Source organism: Pelodiscus sinensis, chromosome 1 (genome assembly GCF_049634645.1).
Source record: "Pelodiscus sinensis isolate JC-2024 chromosome 1, ASM4963464v1, whole genome shotgun sequence".
In the NCBI taxonomy this organism is placed as follows: domain Eukaryota; kingdom Metazoa; phylum Chordata; order Testudines; family Trionychidae; genus Pelodiscus; species Pelodiscus sinensis.
Genome location: NC_134711.1, coordinates 84,651,225 through 84,672,932, shown reverse-complemented (window position 1 = coordinate 84,672,932; position 21,708 = coordinate 84,651,225). Strand labels below are relative to the sequence as shown.

The 21,708-nt window shown below is 40.8% G+C and overlaps 1 protein-coding gene across 5 annotated transcripts in view; it reads right to left on the bottom strand.

Moving 5' to 3' along the window:
- Positions 1 to 479: 479 nt before the first annotated feature.
- The window catches only part of GAS2L3 (growth arrest specific 2 like 3), a 35,737-nt gene continuing 14,508 nt past the window's right edge, over positions 480 to 21,708 (bottom strand). For 3 of the 5 annotated variants that reach the window (XM_075934208.1, XM_075934212.1, XM_075934221.1), the window contains 6 exons: positions 20,923 to 21,041; positions 18,683 to 18,824; positions 14,414 to 14,477; positions 13,524 to 13,662; positions 11,907 to 12,014; positions 480 to 4,753 (listed from right to left, as the gene is read on the bottom strand). In XM_075934208.1, the coding sequence (XP_075790323.1) occupies positions 3,314 to 4,753; positions 11,907 to 12,014; positions 13,524 to 13,662; positions 14,414 to 14,477; positions 18,683 to 18,824; positions 20,923 to 21,041 (2,012 nt within the window). In that variant the 3' untranslated portion in view covers positions 480 to 3,313. The remainder of the gene's footprint in view (positions 4,754 to 11,906; positions 12,015 to 13,523; positions 13,663 to 14,413; positions 14,478 to 18,682; positions 18,825 to 20,922; positions 21,042 to 21,708) is intronic. The other 2 variants (XM_075934225.1, XM_075934232.1) reach the window with 2 other exon arrangements.

The following is a 21,708-nucleotide window of genomic DNA, read 5'->3' as shown; positions in this document are numbered from 1 at the left end:
TGTTTTGTCCTACAATGGCAATGGACAACCCAGGCTAGCGAATGGAGCCACATGAATGGCCCTCCATCTCAGTGGGTCACAAGATTGTCAGAACCAATATGGTTTCCCGGGATAGGGTATTCTACTAACTGTGCTTATCTACCTAGAATTTGCAGGAGGTGTTGATTGAACTGTAGCAGTGCTTTGATGGAATGCAAAAGGAGTACACCACTCTCACGGTCAATATTGCATGCAACCAGCATGCACCTCAGTGCACATGCATGTCACACTAGTAATTATGGTAGTAAACAAAATATTTTGTGGGCCACACTGAGAACCCTGATGGGCTGCTTGCTGCCCACAGGCCTCAGGTTGCCCACCACTGTCCTACAATAGCATAAACCTTTAAGACAAATCCATCTTTTGAAGTGCAATATTGTATACACCAAAATGCAAAACAAGTTTGTGCATTTTAAATCAATCACTGACTAAAATCAGAGTGTGGTATAAAAAGTTTATTTAAAATAACCGGTATTAGTACAGAAAAGGGGTCAAGAATGCAGTGACTTGCTTCAACTTCTTTCACACAAAACTGGTACCAGCAGGAGATTAGACATACCTTTTGCCAATGTAAACATTGCAAAAATTTACAGATTTCCCATCAGAGTCCTTCAGAATGACAAGAGCAGTTTTGTTAAATCTGACAACTGCTATCCTTTTTGAGTTCACTCCATGCCAAGTTACAGGATGTAAGCCTTAATCAAGTTATGCAACTTGTGTTAAAGATTGAATGTAGGTCAACATTTTATAACTATTACATTTGTTCAACGCAACACTCAGGTTGATCTCTGTAAATTCAGAAGGAACATAATGTGCATTGCTTAACCTTTTAAGAGCTTATTGCACTGATTTCAGATATAAGGCATATTTTATCCCCTGCAGTGCCATACTTTCCCAGCTCAGAAGTTTGTTAGAATCACAAAGTAAAGCTTGAATTTTAATCTCCTTTAAAACATGAACTTTTACAAGTCAAAGATGAAATCATCCAATTTCCTCCTCTTTGAAACCATGATGTTATATTTCAAAATATGACAGACTTAGTATGTACTTAGAGAAATTATTTCATAGCAATTTAAAAGAACTTTAAAAACATAAATAGTTCATAACAAAGAAACCCAAGAGTTCTGCCATTAGTCTACCCAAGCAGATGTACTGAATCATAACTACAGGATATTTGGAAGTCTACTTTTAAGCAGTTCTCTCATTGTGAAGATGAATTTTTCAGTTCATGAGTCAGCACTCCAAATTCATTACTAGCATGAGATTCATTCAACTGCAGCCACTAGAGTTTTCCCATTTACACTAGGCCAAACTCACCATTGTGTAGACAAAGCAGTTTAGCAACAGACTTTTTCTACCTGAATTTTGTAGCTAAACAAGCTTCTTGGACATGTTGTATCAGTTATCATAGTTGGTGTATTTAATATTCCAAAGTATTAGCCAATAGACTGGTTACAGTACGCTATATTCACTTTCAGCAGACTAACATACTCTACAGTACGTATGCATACTTTATAGCCATAAATAACAGAGAATTAACAAGGTGCTAATAATGGCACATCTGTGAGGCTGCTGCTGCCGCCAATTAAAAAACATGATTAATTTATAAACTGCTGTTTGACTCCAGTTCTGAGAAGAAAAACATTAGACTATAATATATCCCTTCCATATGCCCCTAGGTAAATTCCTTAAGAGGAGAAAAACATTCTCTTAGTTTATAAATCATGCAATCATAGTCCATTTATGAAATTTAAGGCAAGATTCCTTTAAAATGCTTGCACTGCTGTTCCTTAAACTTGTAAAATATCCTGACTTCAGATAACACTGACCCAGAGGTGGTAATTAGTGCAAGTGACCATTGTTTTAGTTCATTCAGGGAATTTCATACTTGTGTAAAGGTTGAGGCACCATACTAGTTCTTCTAAACCCTATTTTAAGGGTTTAAGTGTTCTGCAAGTAGTACAGAAGCCTCATGGAGCCCTCTGCAGAGTTGAACACTTAGCACTTTGGAAAACAGTTTCTTGGCTCCAAAATGGAATGACTATGTAAAGTTACTATAGCAGATCTAAACAAAACAACATTGCCTGGGGGGAAGGGGAAGAGACACTTTAAAAACACAAATGGCAACTTAATAAAATTGTCAACAGCACCATCCTCTTTCCTTTGAATGCATCTTGTCATAACAATAATAATAGAACAGTGACATTCAACCATGAGGTTCAGAGTGTGCATTACTAAGCACTCAACATACTCAAGGCACGAAAAATAGATGAACGCCAAAAATCAAGATTTTCAAAAGTGACTTATGCCCAGCTTGAGATACCTTAGGAGGACAGATTGTCAGAGTATGGATGCTTAGAATGTTCTGAAATATCAGGCCACTCTATTGCATCTCACAGCGGGGACCCAAAAATTCAGCCATTATCTTGGCCTAAAGTCCTAATTCCTCTTCTATGGATCAACTATCCATTCAAAATCTGATTCATTATCCTAATTCAGCAAACTCATGTAAGTGTTAATCCTATTATTTGTGTTGTAATAAATTGACTTTTACAGATATCAATAATACATGTACAGCATACGAAACATAACTAGAGTCAGCAGGTACTTGACACCGACGTACCAGAGCGTTCTGAATATCATCTGGATCCTGCTTGGGAGAAATATCTAGAATAAGCTAAAATCATTTTAAGAGCAGCAACAGTTCTCCTCTCCAAAACCAAAACAGCCTTAAAGCATCATGCCAGCAACAAACAGGCATACTCTGTTAATACTATATGTTGAATAGCAAGTAAATGTAGTTTTCATGTGTCATAAAAGTGAAAAGATATTTAACTACAAAGTATGGACAGAATACACAGGAGACCCTCGCAATTTGTGAAATTGCTATCTGCAGTTCTGCATGTTCACAGATTGCCTGGCTTTGGGGGTGGGTAACAAGGGGCTGGGAGTGTGTGTGTGTGTGTGGGGGGGGTCAATCAAGAGTTCCCTGTGTCTCCTGGAAGCTACAGTGAATTCCACATGGCTGCCAGCCCCTGCAGTGAGTTTGGGAACTCACTGGGCAGGGGGGAGGAACGGGCCAGGAGCCACAGCTTGTAGTATTTACAAATTTAGCCATTGGCGGAAGATGTAGGAACACAGCCACTGCGAATGGCAAGGGTTCCCTATATAGGAAATAATCCTCATTTTAAAAAACACACACACAACACACGTCTGAGACATAGTGTTACCACTGTGATTAGTGTTACATAAGTGGAAAGCACCATATTTATGCTTACTTTCTGGGTTTCTTACTGCCTGTCATAACAAAATAGTGATCATCTTGTTTAGACTTCAAAATAGGATCTTTCAACATACCAGGGGTCTCTTTGCGATATGCAGTTGTAGTCTTTCCTTTTGAGATGGGCTTCTTAGCTGTTGAAGCCAGGGTTTCACCACTTTTTTGGGAGGTTTTGATTAGAGATTGACTTGCTGCGGAAGGCTGTACAGTCTTCTTTGTCATTTGTGTTTTGGCCGAAGTTTGAGGAAGTCGTACGACAGATAAGGGTGTGCGTTCAGGATGTTTTGATAAATTGGATTCTATCTGTTGGTTTCTACTGCTATCTTGTCCCTGTACGCATTTTACTGCGGGTCGTTTATTTGTAACTGAAGATATATTCTTGCTTGGAGAGACCAGTGGAGGCATTAACCCTGATGTTTTGCCAACCGCAAGTGAGGATGCAGAATCTGACTGTTTTATGACTGGAGTGGTTCTGAGGTTCCTCCCTGGGCCAAGCCCTGTTTGTGGCAGTCTTCTGGGAGGCTGGGACCCTATTCCTGATGCTTCATCATTACTTTCAGAAGTGGGATTTGCTACTTTTGCAAGAGACTGATAAGAATGCATAGGCTTAGAAACAACAGGCAGATTTGCCTTAGGTGGCTTAGCAGCAGACTTTGAGGAGGATTTTGAAGCAACTGAATTAGGTTTGGTCGTGGACTTAGATACAGTTTTGCATTTAGAAGGAGCATATTTTTGTTTCAAAGCCATCATTTCTCTTGTCCCAGGTAACTCTGAAAGCTGACTTGTAGAGTAAGAGAGGGCAGGATGTAAAATTGCTACTGGAGAATTCTGGGATGGAGCAAGTTTGACATTAGGAGCATCAGGGGACCGGATGCGTTTGCGCAGTGGCCCTGAACAACCAGGAGCAGTACTTAATACAGTGGAAGAACTTTTGTTTACAGGTTGTGCAAGTTTTGAAATAGCGGAAGTTGGTACGTTACGCGCAGAAGAATCCAATTTCTTTGAAGCACCTGTTAAGGCTCTGAAAGGAGATTGGGCACCCTTTGCTGGAGATCCTGGTAATCTGGAATGAGCAGATATGGACTTGGTTGCTGCTTTTGGGGATGACAGGCCAGGTGATTGCAGATGTTTAGATAATGCCTGCTTGCCACTGGCCATCTGGGCAGCTTTTCGAACTGTAACAGGAGTGGGTGGTTTCGAATTTTGTTTCTGAAACATATTAACAGCTGATATGGGACTCATGAAAGAAGGCTGCAGAGTTCTTGATGATGAATCGGGGATGACTTCATTGGGGCCACCTTTCTGAAACGCCAGGATTTTTTGCTCCAGAGTTGCAAACTGCAACACTCGACATGGATCATATTTGAGCAGAAAACCTTGAAGAGTGTCCCACCCTCCACCAACACGTACCATCACATGTTTTCCATGCAGCATCTGAGAAGAGGGAAGAAACCGATAACAGAACGCTACATTCATATCTATGTTAATACACAATTTATTACTAGTTGTAACATAGGAAATGTAAGGCACTATCAATCTGAATGTATTGAAACACACTCTTTCATACATTAGCCTGAATTTCCCCTTGTTTTAAATAGGAAAGAATTTCAGGGTTTTTCTGCTCCCCTTCTGACATTAATAAGGTTCCCCCCCTGGAACTGAGATACTGACTGACTACGTAGGGGCAACAGTCTAAGTGTCTATGGGCTACAAGGTGTTATACAAATAATATTATAAGAAAAAAATACAAACAGTACAGTGGTCTGGGGGACACCTGAAACTGTCAGATAACTGGGTATTAGAATAAAACAAAAACAATTATTAACTAACATAGGGTGCCGGAGAAGAGGAAAACTGGATTTGGAGAAGTAAGATTTGCAGAAAAAGGAAACAGATAACTGGAATTATACTGTAATAACACAAGTATATGTATGTATCAGATTGTTGCATGCAATGCTGCTGTAGCCAGGGTACTTTTCCCAGACCTGAAGAGCTCTATGTAACTCAAAAGTTCATCTGTCTCACCAACAGAAATTGGTCATAAAAATGTAACAATGGCCTGACCCACCATGGCCAAAGATCCATTCAGTATCTTGTCTTCTGAGAGCAGCCAAAGTCAGATGTCCCAAAGGGAATGAAAAGAACAGGAAATTATCAAGTGATCCATCCTCTGCTACCCACTCCCAGGCTCTGACAGACAGAGGCTAGGGACATAATCCCTGCCCATTTTGGCTAATAGTCATTGATGAATTTATCCTCCATGAATTTATCTAGTTCTCTATTGAACCCCGGTAAGGTACATCTACACAGCAGAGTTATTTTGGAATAACATCTGTTATTCCAAAATAACGTTACGCGCTCATTGCACATGAATCCCATTATTTCAAAATAAACTTGAAATAACAGGCTTCTTACTCTGACATCCTGTAAACCTCTTTGCACGAGGATTAAAGTCCTCTGGCAAGGAGCTCTGGCAAGGTTGACTGTAAGTTGTGGGAAGAAATACTTCCTTCTGTTTGTTTTAAACCTGTTGCCTATTAATTTCATTTGGTGACACCCTAATTTCTGTGTTAGGAGAAGGAGTAAATAACTTTTCCTTATTTACTTTCTCCCTACCAGTCATGATTTTATAAGCTTTACTCATATCCTACCTTAGTCATCTCTTTCCTAGATGAGAAGTCCCAGTCTTATTAATCATACCCTGTATAGAAACTGCTTCATACTCAAAGTCATTTTTGTTGCCCTTTTCTAACTCCTTTTTGTAACTTACCTTTTTGTAAGATGGGGCAAACACATCTTCACGCTGTTTTCAAAATGTGGCAATACCATAGATTTACATAGAATCAATATATCTTTTTGGTCTTATCTTGTCCTTTTTTAATGATTCCCAATGCTGTGTTAGCTTTTTTGACTCCCTCTACATATTAAGTGGATGTTTCAGAGAACTATCCACAAGGACTCTAAGATCTCTTTCTTGAGTGGTAATAGCTAATTTAGTCCCCATCATTGTATATGCATAGTTGGGACTATGTTTTCCAGTGTGCATTACTTTTCATTTATCAACACTGAATTTCATCTGCCATTTTGTAGCCCAGTCACCCAGTTTTGTGACACTTCTCTAACTCTTTGCGGTCTGCTTTTGGATTTTACTATCTTGAGTAGTTTGTATATCATCTGCAAATTTTGCCACCTCACTGTTTTATTCTTTTTTCGAGATCATTTATGAATATGTTCAATAGGACTGGTCCCTGAATAGACCCATGAGGGCCACCACTACTTGCCTTTCTCCATTCTGAAAAACTGATAATTGATTTCTACCCTTTGTTTCTATCTTTTAATTAACGAGAGGGTCTTCCCTCTCATTCCATGACGACGTACTTTGCTTAGAACCTGCGGTTAGGGACTTTGACAAAGACTTTCTGAAAATCTAAATACGCTATATTTCCTAGATCACCTATGTCCAATGCTTGTTGATAGCCTCAAAGAATTGTAATGGATTGGTGTGGTATGATTTCCCTTTACAAAAATTGTGCGGACTCTTCCAATGTATTATGTTCATTTGTCTGATTATTCTGTTCTTTACTATTGTTTCAACCAGTTTGCCTGGTACTGACATTAGGCTTACCAACGTGTTCTTCAAATGCTTTTTTGGCCTTCCTAATTATATCTTTACCCTTCATTTGCCAGAGTTTATGCTCTATTTTCGTCACTAAGATTTTACTTCCACTTTTTAAAGATACTTTGTCTCACTGCTTCTTTTATTTTGTTGCTTAGCCACAGTGGCTCTTGTTTGATTCTCTTATTGTATTTTTGAATTTGGGGTATACATTTAAGTTGAGCCACTTTAAAAAGTTTCCATGCAGCTTGCAGGGATTTTACTTTTGGCACTGTACCTTTTAATTTGGGTATACCTACACAGCCGTGTTATTCTGAAATAATATAGTTTGCATCTATAGTCAAGCAGTTACAGGCAGTCCCCGGGTTACGTACAAGATAGGGACTGTAGGTTTGTTCTTAAGTTGAATCTGTATGTAAGTCGGAACTGGCGTCCAGATTCAGCCGCTGCTGAAACTGACCGCCAGTTCTGACTTACATACAGATTCAACTTAAGAACCCCAAGCTTCCCCAAGTCAGCTGCTGCTGAAACTGATGAGCGCTGATTCCAGGAAGCCTGGGGCAGAGCAACTCTGCCTCGGGCTTCCTGTAGTCAGCGCTGGTCAGTTTCAGCAGCGGCTGACTTGGGGACGCCTGGGGCAGAGCAACTGGGGTGCTGCTGGGTTGCTCCAGTAGCACCTCTCGGCGCTACTGGACCAACCCAGCAGCACCCCAGCTGCTCTGCCCCAGGCGTCCTGATTCAGCCACTGCTGAAACTGACCAGCAGCGGCTGAATCAGGACGCCTGGGGCAGAGCAGCTGGGATGCTGCCGGGTTGGTCCAGTAGTGCCCAGAGCGGGTGCTGCAGGACCAATCTGCAGCGCCCCAGCTGCTCTGCTCCAGGGTCCAAAACAAAAGCCTGGTCTGCTGGGGGGGGGGGGGGGGGCACACTATCCGCGCCCCCCCCCCCCCCCCAGCAGACCAGGGACACGGGGAGCAGAGCAGCAGCGGCAGCGGGGTGCCGTGCCTCTGAGGCTTTGCTCTGGCAAAGTCTCAGAGACGCGGGACCTCTCCCCCCCGCGGCTGCGGCTTCAGTCCCGGTGCCTGTGGTCTGCTGGGGACGGTCCCCAGCAGACCACAGGCACCGGGTCTCAAGCGGCAGCAGCAGCGGTTCCCGCGCTTCTGAGGCTTTGCTCTGGCAAAGCCTCAGAAGCGCGGGAACCTGCCCGGTGCCCCTGGTCTGCTGGAGACGGTCTCCAGCAGACCAGGGGCACCGGAGCAGCTTACAAACGGGGCTGTCTCGCCCCGGAGCTCGCAGGTAGCAATCCGCTACCTCGACCTCCGGGGCGAGAAAGCCCCGTTCGTAAGTGCGGATCCGACGTAAGTCGGATCCGCGTAAGTCGGGGACTGCCTGTATTTCAACATAAATGTTGAAATAATGTGCAGTCAGAGGATTTCTTACTCCGACTCCTATAACCCTCATTTTACAAGGTTTAAGGGAAGTCAGAGGAAGAGCGCTCTCTCAACTTCCTGCTATACAGACAGCAACAAAAGCCAAAATAAGATTTCAACTTAACTACGCAATTGACATAGCTCAAGTTGCATAGCTTATTTCAGATTTCTGAATTTCAGATTTAGCTCTGCTGTGTAGACATGGCCCTTTCTGTTTAACTAACTTTCTCATTTTGTGTCGTTCCCATTTCCAAAATTATATGCTATCATGTTGGGCTGTGATGTGTTCTCCGCCACAGCATCCTAATTACATCCCCATACAAAGTAAGATATTATCTTATCCACCTTTTTTCCAAATTGTGACTTTCAGTTGACTAATTGCCATTTTAAAGAATTTGACCTACCTTTTGGGTATGTAGCAGGAACTCCCCACAGCTGTCATAGACAGATGCAGGGCAGCTTATTGTAATGCCTGACATCTCCCTGAAGAGACCAAAATTGGAACCATCAACCATGATTGTTTTCCAACCAAAGGAGTCCAACTTACAGAGTGTGACCAGGTACAAGAAAACTGGCTTTCCCAATTTAGACTTGGAGGCTATGTCTACACTGCCCCCTCTTGCGCAAAAAATATGCAAATGAGGGGAAGCATGGAATATCGCTGTTCCTCATTTGCAGAATTAATTAGGCTCCATTTTTGGCGCAAAAACCTGCCCCTCTTGCACAAGAGCTGTTCTTACTGGAAAAAAAATGGCTCTTGTGCAAGAGGGGGGTTTTGTGCAAAAAGCAGCCTCATTAATTATGCAACTGAGGCTTGGCAATATTCCACACTTCGCCTCATTTGCATACTTTTTGCACAAGAGGGGGCAGTGTAGACATAGCCCAAGGGTATAGCTACACAGCAGGCTCATGTCGAGTTAAGATACGCAACTTCAGCTATGTTCATTGTGTAGCTGAAGTCGAAGTAGCGTAACTCAACTCTTGGTGCTGCTTGCACAGCCGAAAGTCAAAGGAAGAACACTCTTCCTTGGACTTCCCTTACTCCTCATGAAATGAGGGTTACAGAAGTCAGAGTAAGAAGTCTGCCATCTTGAAATAATGGACTTGCTGTGTAGACACGCACTCTGTTACTTTAAACAACATGAGTTACTTCAAAATAAGCATGCAGTGTAGACATTGGTTCCTTGGGCTATCCCACAACCACCAAACTGTGGTTCTGAAGCTGATTGGATGGTCATCTGACAAACAGAAATCTTATTTAAGGGCAGAATATGTTCACCTCTCTCACCAACCATCCATCACCAGATAGCAGGAGGGCAGAATGCTCACTTGACTTACTGACTGGTCTAGGACTCTCAAGATGGGTCAACATACACTCATCGAAAAGGGCATATGAGCTTTTGTTATTTTTCCCAGGGATCTATAGCTCTTGTATTCCTTGAGTGTAAGAGATACCGAGATTAGTGATTTCCTGTGTTCCCTGCTTTGCTCACAAATGCTTATTTATATTTATGGTAGGTAATGCTCAAATCAATCTGTTTGGGTGTGTCTAGGGTTTGGTTGTGTACAGGGTTTTGTCAATGTTTACACTGCCGCTGAGTTCTGTCGACATAATTCAGCGGTTTTGTCGATGGCTGTAAACCTCATTCTACGAGGAATAACGCCTTTTGTCGACAGAGTTCTGTCGACAGAAGGCGTTATTGCATCTACACTGTCCTTTGCGTCTACATTGTCATGTCGACAAAGTGGCTTGCTTTGTCGACAGAACCGGATGTAATCTAGATGCGCTTTGTCGACAGTATCTGTCGACAAAACTTCTGTGGGCAAAAGCCTGTAGTCTAGACATACCTTTAGTCTTTAAAGTACCACAGGACTCCTTTTGGATTTTGCAGATACAGACTAGAATGGCTACTCTGAGACTTGTCACCTCTTTAGAGAGCTTCTTTATGAAACACAAAAATTTTATACAAATTTAATATGAAAGTCATGAGGAATATATAAAGATCGGTTTCTGTGTAGTGACTATTTCATGACTTCAGGGCTTGTTTCCTTGTTAAATAATATTTTCAAATTAGTATGTACAGACCAAAGCACCAACAGCCAGGACTTGGAAAAAAAAAAAAAAGAACTAGACACCCAGACAATAGAAGATTAAGCCTATTAGTTAGAAAATAAGTTGTCTGTCTCTATCTCTGCTTGCTGTCCTTTACAACACAAGAACGGCCATACTGGATCAGACCAAAGGTCCATTTAGCCCAGCATCCTGTCTTATCAGTGGCCAATGCCAGATGCCCCAGTGGGAGTGAACAGAACAGGGAATCTTCAAGCACTCCATCTCCAGTCACACATTCCCAGCCTCTGACAGAGGCTAGGAACGCCATTCCTAACCATCCAGCTTATAGCTTAGGTTGATGGACATAACCTCCATGAATTTATCTAGTTCTTTCTTGAATCCTGTTAATATCCTGATCTTCACAACCTCCTCTGGCAAGGAGTTCCACAGGCTGCCTGTGCACGGTGTGAAGAAAAACTTTTTTGTTTTAAATCTGCTACCCGTTAATTTCATTTGGTGACTCCTAGTTCTTATGTCATGGGAACATGTAAATAGTGAATAAGGAAAAGTTTTTTCCCACTCCAGTCATGATTTTATAGACCTCTATCATATCCGACCTCAATATCTGCAGTGTTCTGGTAAGAATTCCAGGTATTCACAGCTACTGAAGAACAAGATGCTGAGGGTTCAAACAAGATGCTTTTGGCCATACAGTATTATATCTAAAGCTCCAACCACCCTTTACTATTAGATGGTAAAAAAAATAAAATAAAATAAAAATGTTTTTTGCCTCTCTCTGCTTACTCCAAAGTGTCGTGGCTGCCACACACACTATACGATCAATGGTCAAGTACAGAGGTCGCTGTAATGCTCCCACCCAATCTCTCCACACATCAGCTTCTAAGCCAGGTTTAATAAAATTAAAAAAAATAATAATCTTGCCTCGTGACCAAACTAAAGTTCCTGCTGGTTCTGCTTCTCACAACTTTATTTGCAGAGTGAGCCCAATTACCACCCCTTCCAAGCTGAGGTCAAAGCCATTCTGTCAGCCTGGTAGTGAGTAGATTTTGATGGACCATCCTCGAATTTTGGTCCTTTTAAAGGTTTTAAAGATATAAAATGATCATGATTTCAGACAGGTGTATGGATATTCTAATAGGCCATTACAACAATCTACTAGCCTTGACTTTCAGTATGCGTGTGTCTAAATTTTATTCCCTCCCTGTTATGTTCCTGTATGCGTGTGTCTAAATTTTATTCCCTCCCTGTTATGTTCCTAAGTCACTACAGTTTACCCAAGGGAAAGACGACTGGAGGCCACTGCCAATGGTCCAGGGATGAATCCAGACACAAGACATGTGCAGATTGTGCATTCCTATTGGGTTCATATGTCTATACAGCACAAGTGAAAAAGCTCAGACCACATGTCAGATAGGACAGATGGAAAGCTAACAGATAAGGTGAGGAAACTTTGAAGAACTGCACTTACTCGTATGAAGAGTATTTTATCTCCCAATCTGTAACGTCCTTCAGATAAGTATTCAATTGAAAATCTATGGGAACAGCTACAGGGAGGATCTTCTGCTATGTGCTTAACCTAGATTTCAAAAAGGAAAGTAACTGTTAAAAAAGTGAAAGGATTTTTTTTAATTTTTTTTTTTTATAAGATTACATGTGTAATATTTTTGTTTTGGTGGATTAACCATTCATAGGTCATTTAATCATGACAAAAGTTTAAATATATCCCTGTCAAAATACTTTCCCTCCTTACAAGACTGACAGATAAAACTCCTAGATGGAATATAAAAAAATGTCGTAAAAAGGCACACACGAGCACATATGCACACACACAAGATTAATTTATGGAGTAGCTCACATCTGGTTCTTCTAATTTCTCATTTTAATAAAACACTTTTTTCTACTTAAATTCCCTTCCTTTTCTTTACCAGATGACTAGGCCTTTCTTGAATTCTTGAATTTTTAGTAGGCCTAGTCTGACCTATTTCATCAGATGAACAAATTGGTGAAGAATCTGTACTTGCTTCAAAAGCACTAGTATTCTCCAAGACAGATGGAAATCTTTTGTAATCTTACAAAGGAAAAACATATCTGAAAAGAGACCAAAAGAGAAACAGCCTAGACAATAAAAAAGGTAAGTTGCAGGTGGCTTCCCTTAGAATTAAAGAATAATATTCATTTTAAAAAGTAGAGAAAGGGATTCAAAGAATGGGTGCAAAATAGAAATGCAACAATGCTGCTGAGCTACAGAATTACTCACCCTTCAATAGAGAAAGACAGAGTTGGAGCATTCCAGAGAAGCAAAATTGAATAAAGCAGTCAAAATGAGATGCAGGTGTGATTTGTTTATTATTATTTTCACAACTTGAAGTGCATGTCACGATGGATTTTGTCATACTATGAAGTCACAGACCACGAAGGAAGTTATTTTTAAAACATTAGGCTTAAATACTCCTTTTAAAGTAATTTAGAGAAGCTGTGTATCAGTCCCTTATGGCCTGTTCACAAGCTAAGTGATTCATTTCCTTTCTGCATGAAAGTCTGTTTCCTTAAGAGTGCAACTGCAGAAATTTGTTCCCAGATTGCACCAAGATATTTTAGCATATGTGTTTCATCAGCAAGTTTTCATATAAAAAGCCTTTTGTTTTGTAATGTATGTTTAAAAGAGCCTATTCTTTTCATATTAGATAGTTTGGTCAAACATCATTAAATAATACCAGTTAAGACTTACCCATCTAATATGCTACACTGAGTTTCCAATTTATTTATTTATTTATTTATTTAACCAGTGAGTGTTTTCCTGTCTTCCATCAGTATAGGAAAGAAGGATGGAGAGATTTCAGTACAAGCTTTCCCTATGCTGAGAGATCTGTTCTGTACTCAGGTAACATAACCACTTATACATAAAAAGACGTATTATGTACATTACGTCCATTGGAGGAGGCATATTGTTGCCTTTTCAGTGCAAGAGGGTACACATATGCTACAAAGAAAATCCTTGTATTTAACGATCTAAATAGCACATATGCAAAATTAGGAGCTGGAGTAATTCAAAGCCAACACTGTAGGACATATGCAGAATACTTACTGCTTCATGCAGTTCCCCATGGTGGCAACATGACTGTGGGGTGCTGACAGATGTCACAGGCCCAGATGTCATTAACAATGTCTCTTCTAACTCAATTTCATTCTCCAGTTTTACTAGCACAGGAGGTTCAACTCCATATCTGAACATAAATACAAAAGATGCGAATGAGGTAAGAGGAGACCTTATGAAACTAAACAAAAACAAAGGAGTCAAAGAAAATGCATGCAAAGTGCTGAATAAGTGAACAGAGAAAAGGCAATTCAGATAAGAAAAGCCTGATCTGTCAGAGGATTAGTGATCTAACAAGTCAAATAACATTAAGGTTAGAATTTCTCTCAGATATGCTTTAAATTGGATAGAATCATTTTGTTGCTGTCTGGGTCCAGTTATTGTTCTTATTACCAATGGAAAAAAAAACCCAGGAGACTGAGAAGCCTTAGAGGTTTTCAAAGTTAAATTTCTGCAACAATTGAGGCATTTTTCAAACTTAAGTTTTAAGAACAAAATTTAAAGTTCTTCTTTTGAGGCCACTTAGGTTTCCCATACATGACCACGCCACCTTACAAATGTAGACAACTTGTTCATAACTATGTGCTTGATTGTGACATTCAGGCTCAGCCCATATTAAGAAGCACTGTGAAGCTGTACCTCTCCAGAAAAACATTCATTCAGGCAGGTATGAGCAATAATGGGAAAGTTTTGAAGAGTACACTATGGACAGGCTGTACATAACAGCAGAGCTGTCAATCTCTGAACCAAAACAGAATCTATTTTCATTGTATTAAAAGATGGCAATTTGCAAAATACTGTACGCAACTCAACACTAAAACTTATGTTTAACACAATACGATTTTTAGCTTCTCATTGGAAAAAATACATGGAATGCATACCTTGATACGATGCGACCAATTTCCAATAGACAGAGATACACCTGTCTTGGATCCTTGTGCAAAACTACAGAGGAAAAAATAAGTCAAGCTTCAGATCTGGAAAGCTTTACCAGATAAGGGAGTGAATTGTGAACTAAGTACAGAAACAGAAGGTGGTCAAGGTTCTCATCCATTCCCTAAGAGCAGGGATGGGCAAAAGGGCCTCCGTGGGCCAGATCCAGCCCACCAAGCGAGTAGATCCAGCCCGCGGAGACCCTGCTGCTCCCCCACCCCCAGGCCAATTAAGCGTGTGGCGCTTTGAAGCCGCAGAGGCAGAGCGGAGAAGGCTTCAGGCACTCCCCAGGCACTAACTGGCCTGGGGGCGGGGGAGCGCGCGAAGCCTCCTCCTATCCTGCAAGGAGGATGTGGCGCTTTGAAACACCTCACGCTGCTCGCAGGGTGGGGAGGGGAGCGAAGGAAGCTTCACGCAGCTCCCCCACCCCCAGGCCCTGATTGGCCTAGGGGCAGGGAAGCACATAAAGCCTCCTCCGCCCTCCCTTCCGCCCTGCACGCAGTGCTTCAAAGCGCCACATGCTCCTCACAGGGCAGGAGGCAGCTTCACGCACTCCCCCGCCCCCAAGCCCTGATTGGCCTGGAGGTGAAGGAGCATGCCAAGCCTCTTCCAGGGCATGGGTGCCTATTTGGAACGGGGGGGGGGGGGGGGGCAAAGGGGCACCCCTAACACCAGACCAATCATTGTCTGGGGGTGAGGCAGCCCCGCCCCTTCCCGTTTAGGTCCCACGGCAAAAATTATTGCCCATCCCTGCCTAAGAGTCGTCTTTCTATATCTTGTTTTCAGGGTGTAAATTCACAAGACAAAGTTTTCAAGTGGGATATTACAAACACTTTCAACAAGACAGAAGGTGCCTGCCTGACAATTTAACAGGTGGGTGATGGAATCTGACAAAGAACCAATCAGAGTTGGGAGCTGACATCTCAATAGTGAACGAGAGAAGATGGGTAGGGTGGGATAGGCTGTGAAGACGAGCAGCTTTATGCCTAGATCACAAACAGAAGTCTCAAGTTTATAGATGGCGCTCACCTGCAATCAAGACTTTTGGCTTGGTATCAGAGTGGGTTAGATGGACAGAGCAAGTAGAAGCAGACTACTGCCCATGTGAATGCTATTCTGGGGTCATTTAGGCTATGTCTACACTGCAATGCTATTTCAGGATACCAGAGTGTCCTGAAATGCTATCTCGGGTCTCCACAGCAAGCCCATTATTTCGAAATATAATGGGATCACTATTCCGATGTCCCTGTAAACCTCATTCCAGGAGGAGTAAGGGACATTTTGGACTAGTGGGTTATTTCAAAATTTGGCTCTGTGTACACAACACCAAATTACCAAATAAGCTATTTCAAAATAAGTTCTAAATAAGATACACAATTCATATAGCTCAAATTGCGTATCTTATTTCGAGCTACTGTGCAGTATAGATGCACCCTCAGTTTGCTACTTCTATAACCTCCCGTCTATTTTAAAAGTTGTTGCTAATGCACATCTCTTCTACAGGAACGGGTAACTGCCAAATCAGAAAAGCATTCCCATTCCACCCTTTAACAAGAGCTTGAAAGCTTGCCTGGGAAGGAAGGGAACTGGGGCGAGATTTGCAGTCTCTTTAAAGAGACTCATTGCCAAAGGACCACAAAGTTGGCATTTATGCCACGAAACCAGTTTCTGAAAATAGCAATAAACAGACTTCAAAATACTTGTAGCTACAAACAAAACAATACAGAATTAGGGAATCCTGACTGCTGATCCCAAGGAAGTTAAATATATTTTAAGTATTTTGTGACAGAGTGCAGTTAATGAGTTCAAGCTCTTCAGTTTATACAGAGGGAACCAAGGATATATACAATCTAACTCCATTAGAGCATTTGTTTCCTTCTACTTGCACCTCTGAAGACTGAAATAGAACAATAAATGTATGACTATGAAGTTAAATTATATATAACTTAGCTAGGAATCCCATTTATTTATATATTTCATTCTAATTTAGTAGAAAAACAGTCTAGTGAAGAACTGGTAGGAATGAATTAAAATAAGCAAGCAGTGACAGATGCCATTAAAGTGTCATAAGCATTAGCAGTGTGTAATAAAAGGGTTGTTTTTTTAAATTAAATATGTAAAATCTTTTATTCCTTTACTGTATTTGCCAACTACATTTCTGGTCACTATTGAAAGTTTTGATGCACACTGCAGATATAGGTAATTTTTTCATGTTCTTTTGACAGGTAAATAACTTTGCAATATTTAAAGAATACTTGAGTTGCTCCAGAAAGGCTAATGCTTGTTTGTCTCCATATAAAAGTAAGTGATGCAAAAACATTTAATTAATTATCTTACAATAAATATACAACATTTCTTAAGGAGCAGTAACAGATTTCATGCCATCTGGAAGATCAGTCCAGCAGCTGCTGGTTACCAGGTACAAGCTGAACACTAGAGGCATAAACTCACTTGACAATCTTGGTTTTCATAACCATCTAGTTAGAGGAGGAAAAGTAAGGCATTGAGTCATATAGGGTAGATCTGGAGGTAAATATTAATTACTAAGAGTCTGTTGTAACTTCAGGCACAATCTCTCAACGTAGCTCTCTAATGTAGCCATCACGTGTGTGCTATTCTGGAGCCCTTTATACAGTAAGAAAGCTTTCTAATACTGAGCAAAGGATGTGTGTGTGTGTTTTAACAATGTCCAGGCAGTATCTTGCCACTTAAAAAAAACCCACACATCTGTCTTTCAATCAGTTTGAATTTGGGGAGGGAGAGGATTATGCAGAAAATTTGCCATTTCATGGCACTATTTTTAATTTTTTCCCCTCCCACAGCGCAACTTTTCAGAGGCTTCAAAAGCACTATTCAGTCAGAGAACTCAATGCAGCCATAAGCAACTGACCCTCCAAAGGTTCTCTCACATGAACAGTCTATCCAAGTCCCTATCACTACTTATACGATTATTCCTGTCGCTCAAGTATGGCTTTAAAAGCCCATCAGGCTTGACAAGCTCACTACACCTAACACACTATGTTCATAGTATTTATCCAAAAGTATCTTGTGAGGTATCAAATGAATGCTAGTGACATATTGATCATGATGATTATAAATGGATGTATGAAGATTATATGAGAAATGATGTATATGTACAGATATAATGCTTTGAAGTCTGTAACCAAAGGGAGAACATGGTTTATTCCAAACACGAAGGAAGATAATTCTCCCTGTGAAATGCAGGGGAGTCAACAGCCACATCAGGCTCCTGGTGAAGGTGCAGGGGGCCAGGTTCTGGGCTGGCAGACGGAGTGAGGCAGGGAGCCTTCCCAGGCAGCCCAAAGAGTTGCCCGGAGCATGCTGCACAGTTCTCCGTCAGCAATTTAAAGGGCTCAATGCCCCTTTGAATCACCAAGCTCTGGGGTGACTGTCCCTTTTGCCCCACCCCTTGTGGGGCCTAGTAAAATGTAAATTAAGCACGGTAAAGTCAATACAAAGGTACTCCATTTTACATGTCAAGTGAAGAGGAACAATAGGTTGATGGGAGATGTGAACACAACATGGTATCAGCATGTCAGAGAAATCTTATCTGGGGATGCACTTCAGAAGACGACATTTCAAAGCATGTAGGGATAAAATCTAAGTCCCAGTTAGAATAGAAAATCAGCAAGCCATGCAGAAAGTCTTAGGTGAGGGATGGTTTTGGAGAAGGATTATAGCCTGCTAGACTTTACTCTCTAGGAAATGTGTTACATTTGTAACTATTAGTTTTTATTAGTCTTACTCACTACGCTTTTGAATCTGTGAATCTCTGTTCTTGGTTAATAAACTTAGTCATTTTCACCATAAACCGATTGCAATTCAGCATTATTATAGAGGACCTGATCCTGAGGTGTAACCTTCCAGCTATGGAGACAGCAAATGTTGGTAATTACTATGAGTGTCCTGTGCCAGGGGCTGCATGCTACAGGGGGATGCTTTTGCCAAGGTCAGGCATGGGGGTACATTAAACATTAGCCTGCAAGGCAAAAATAAGTCCCATGGCATGCATTTGGGTGGCTATCTGTATGTCAGGAAACTGGCACAGTTTCACACCAGTAAGACTTCTCTGTAGCTGAGGAAGAGGGAAGAGTCACAATCCTGGGCACCCTAAGAAAATGTCACAGTAAGCTAAAGAGTGGGCCCATACAGAGTTCTATACCCCCAGAATAACTTTACAAAAAGGGATAAATTACCTAAACCTTCAGATTCAAAGAGATAAGTCTCATCAACTCCAATGCATTTACACCAGTTAAGGAAGTTGGCTGTATTATCTCTTGCAAAGAAGGATCCTGACGGTGCATTCTTCTTACATGGGACACGTCTCATAGGAAAATTCTGACAAAAAATGTAAAATAAAAAAAATAATGTACATATGCTGTGCACAGATAAGTGACATTTTGAAACACATTTCCATAAGATGAAATAAGGTGACATTTAAAATACAACATTGATGGCTGGCTAATAACTATTGTATTAGTTTTTATAGCTGATGTAACCTATATGCATATCTGGAATGCAAACAAAGATTTTCCCCCATTTGCTGTCAGATGGGGAAAGTCATGTCAGATATAGGCCTACAAGGGGCAAGTCATCATTCTCGTACACAGTTTAAAAAGGTAGTTTATGTATGAACAATGAGGAGTCCTCTGGTGCTTTAGAGACTAACACATTTATTTGGATATAAGATTGTGTGGGCTGGAACCCACTTCACCAGATGCCTGAACTGCAAACTTCAGTTTGGCAGGGATATACACATATGTAAAGGTGGGAGTGTTCTATTACTATTCGGAGGACCAGTGCTAACGAGGTCAATTCCATCAGCGTGGATGTGGGCCGCTTCCAATAGTTGATGAAAAGGTTGATGAGAATACAGAACTGAGGAGAATTAAAAATGCTATGACCATGAAATTTACTAAAATGATCAGTGAATTCAGTAGGCCCTTAGCTTATAAATACAATATGGTGTGCTGTGGAAATTGCCCCCTTTTTACTATCAAGCAACTCTTTCACAAAGAATGCTAGCAGTTAGTTATGGATTTTTAGCCTTACTATATTTAGCTATTTTAAAAAATAATGGTCTCCCTTTCAGCTTCTACAACACAGAGTAATAATCTAAAAAAAGAAAGTGAGTTTGGATAAAGGGAACAGTAGTGTAAGTGTTTTCTATCAACTGGTAGATGCTAACTGTTGCTGCCATCACATGATTACTTTGCATCTATAAAAAAAACACCCAACAACACTGACTCCTATTTTTATGTACAGTACTTCTAGCAAAAACAGCTCTAGGGCTATCTGGATTACAACAGATCCTTTATGTTGGAGGTTATTCTTTATTCTAATTTCTTCCAAGTTATTTCTTTTATACCCATTTTTCTGCCAGGGCTGGACATTGATATCAGGAGTTGTTGTTGTTAGTTATGGAATACACTTGAACCTCCATCCTCTCAGGGTCCCTAATCCGAGTGCATCCTTGTTATGGAAGATGAAGCCGTCCTGTGCGCTGCCAGTCTCCCTTCTCCAAACTGGGGGAATGGCAGCACGTAGAGCTGCTTCTCCTGAGGCTTTTTTCCTGTCACTCCCACAGCAGCAAGGGGCGGTGCCTGAGAGTGGCAGGGAGTGTAGAGCGATCTGCGCCTCCGTTAGCAAGGCAGAAGGTAAACGCCCCACCCCCGCACACCCAGACCACCCTCCCTGGAGCAGCAAAATCTTTAATCCAGTATACCCTGTTTCCTAGGGTTGCCAGATTAAGGAGGTCAAGAGCACATGAAAGGTGTAGCCCAAGGTTCTTGTGGTGCAGCCACCCACCCCATGAAAAAATTAACTTGTGGAATCAGTGATTCAGCATATTTATGATACATTGAAAGCACTATTCTATCTTTTGTACATCTCAATCACACATTGCATGTGTGAATGTTTGCACATGTGGGTCAGGGTGCAGTTATATCATAAAGACTTCAATCTTCTAGTTTATATAAATTGTGAGTTTCATCCATTTCTGCCACATGTCTTTATTACCTAAAGTGGTACCTGAACAAGTCTCCCATACACATTTTATTTTAGGTATTAGTGGCTCTAGCCTGGTGATCAATGTTGATACAAAATTTGCATAAAGTGTCAACAGTTTTGGTTTCCCCTATCCTGTTAGCCCTCCCATGCCCACAATAGGAATCAGAGCATTGAGAGGGCAGTTCCTAAGGTCTTTAAGTCAGACCTTCCACCAGCATACCTCTTATTGAAGTGATGATAGTAGGATTTCTCCCCCAATGAATAGCCAACATCTCAACTGTAGCTAGTTATTTGATCTATCAAGATTTCATGTTTCTTATTTCCAGGTACAATTCATGCAGAGTACCATTTCGTTAAATTCAGTTAAAGGGGGATTACACACAACGCAATGACATTTATAAATTACTGTAATAGTCAGACGATATACCCGTAAGTCCTTTGAGCTACAGCATTTTTTAATTGTGGTTTGAAGGACACCAATCAACTGACAGAGTAGTACGCCATTATCAAGCTCTTCTAGCAACTGTTCTGCTGCAACTTCTACCCCTGAAAATAAAAATGTGGAAAAATATTAAATTTATTCCAGAGAAAGGGAAGCTAACAAACTATATGCAGACAACTCAGATATGGCACTCCATCATTAAAAAAAAAAAAAAAAGACAAAGTTAAGCTGTAGTCTACAACAGAAGTGAGATCACCAGTAGTTTGAGCACAATTTTTTTTTGTATTCAACTAAAAACGATGACTGGTGTAAACTTTAACGTTTCTGCTATCTTACTTGTTCACCATGGAAATCTGCCACTGTAATAATAAAGTGTAAGTTTTTATTGGTTACAGAAAACAGAAATACAACTCTAAATCAGTATTTGTACCATGTTTCCCCTTTCTTGACATGCATTGTTTCAGCCTGTTTTAGTTATACCCTATAGCTTTAGATTCTAAAAAAAGAATGAGCATACATTAATAGGTTTATTTATAAAAACTGCTTCTATTAAAACTCAGATAAAAAAATCAAATAAAATAGTCATTTAATTAGACTAGACAGAGTAGTTATTGAACAGGAAATATAAATGAGAGGTATTAAGACAGCATAGACAGTTGTCAGCTCATAAAATCTGAAACAAGAACATGCATTTTTATGCGACTTTCATTACACAAGCCTAGCCACATTCATGAAAATGCTCCAAGTGAGTGAATATGAAAGGTCAACATT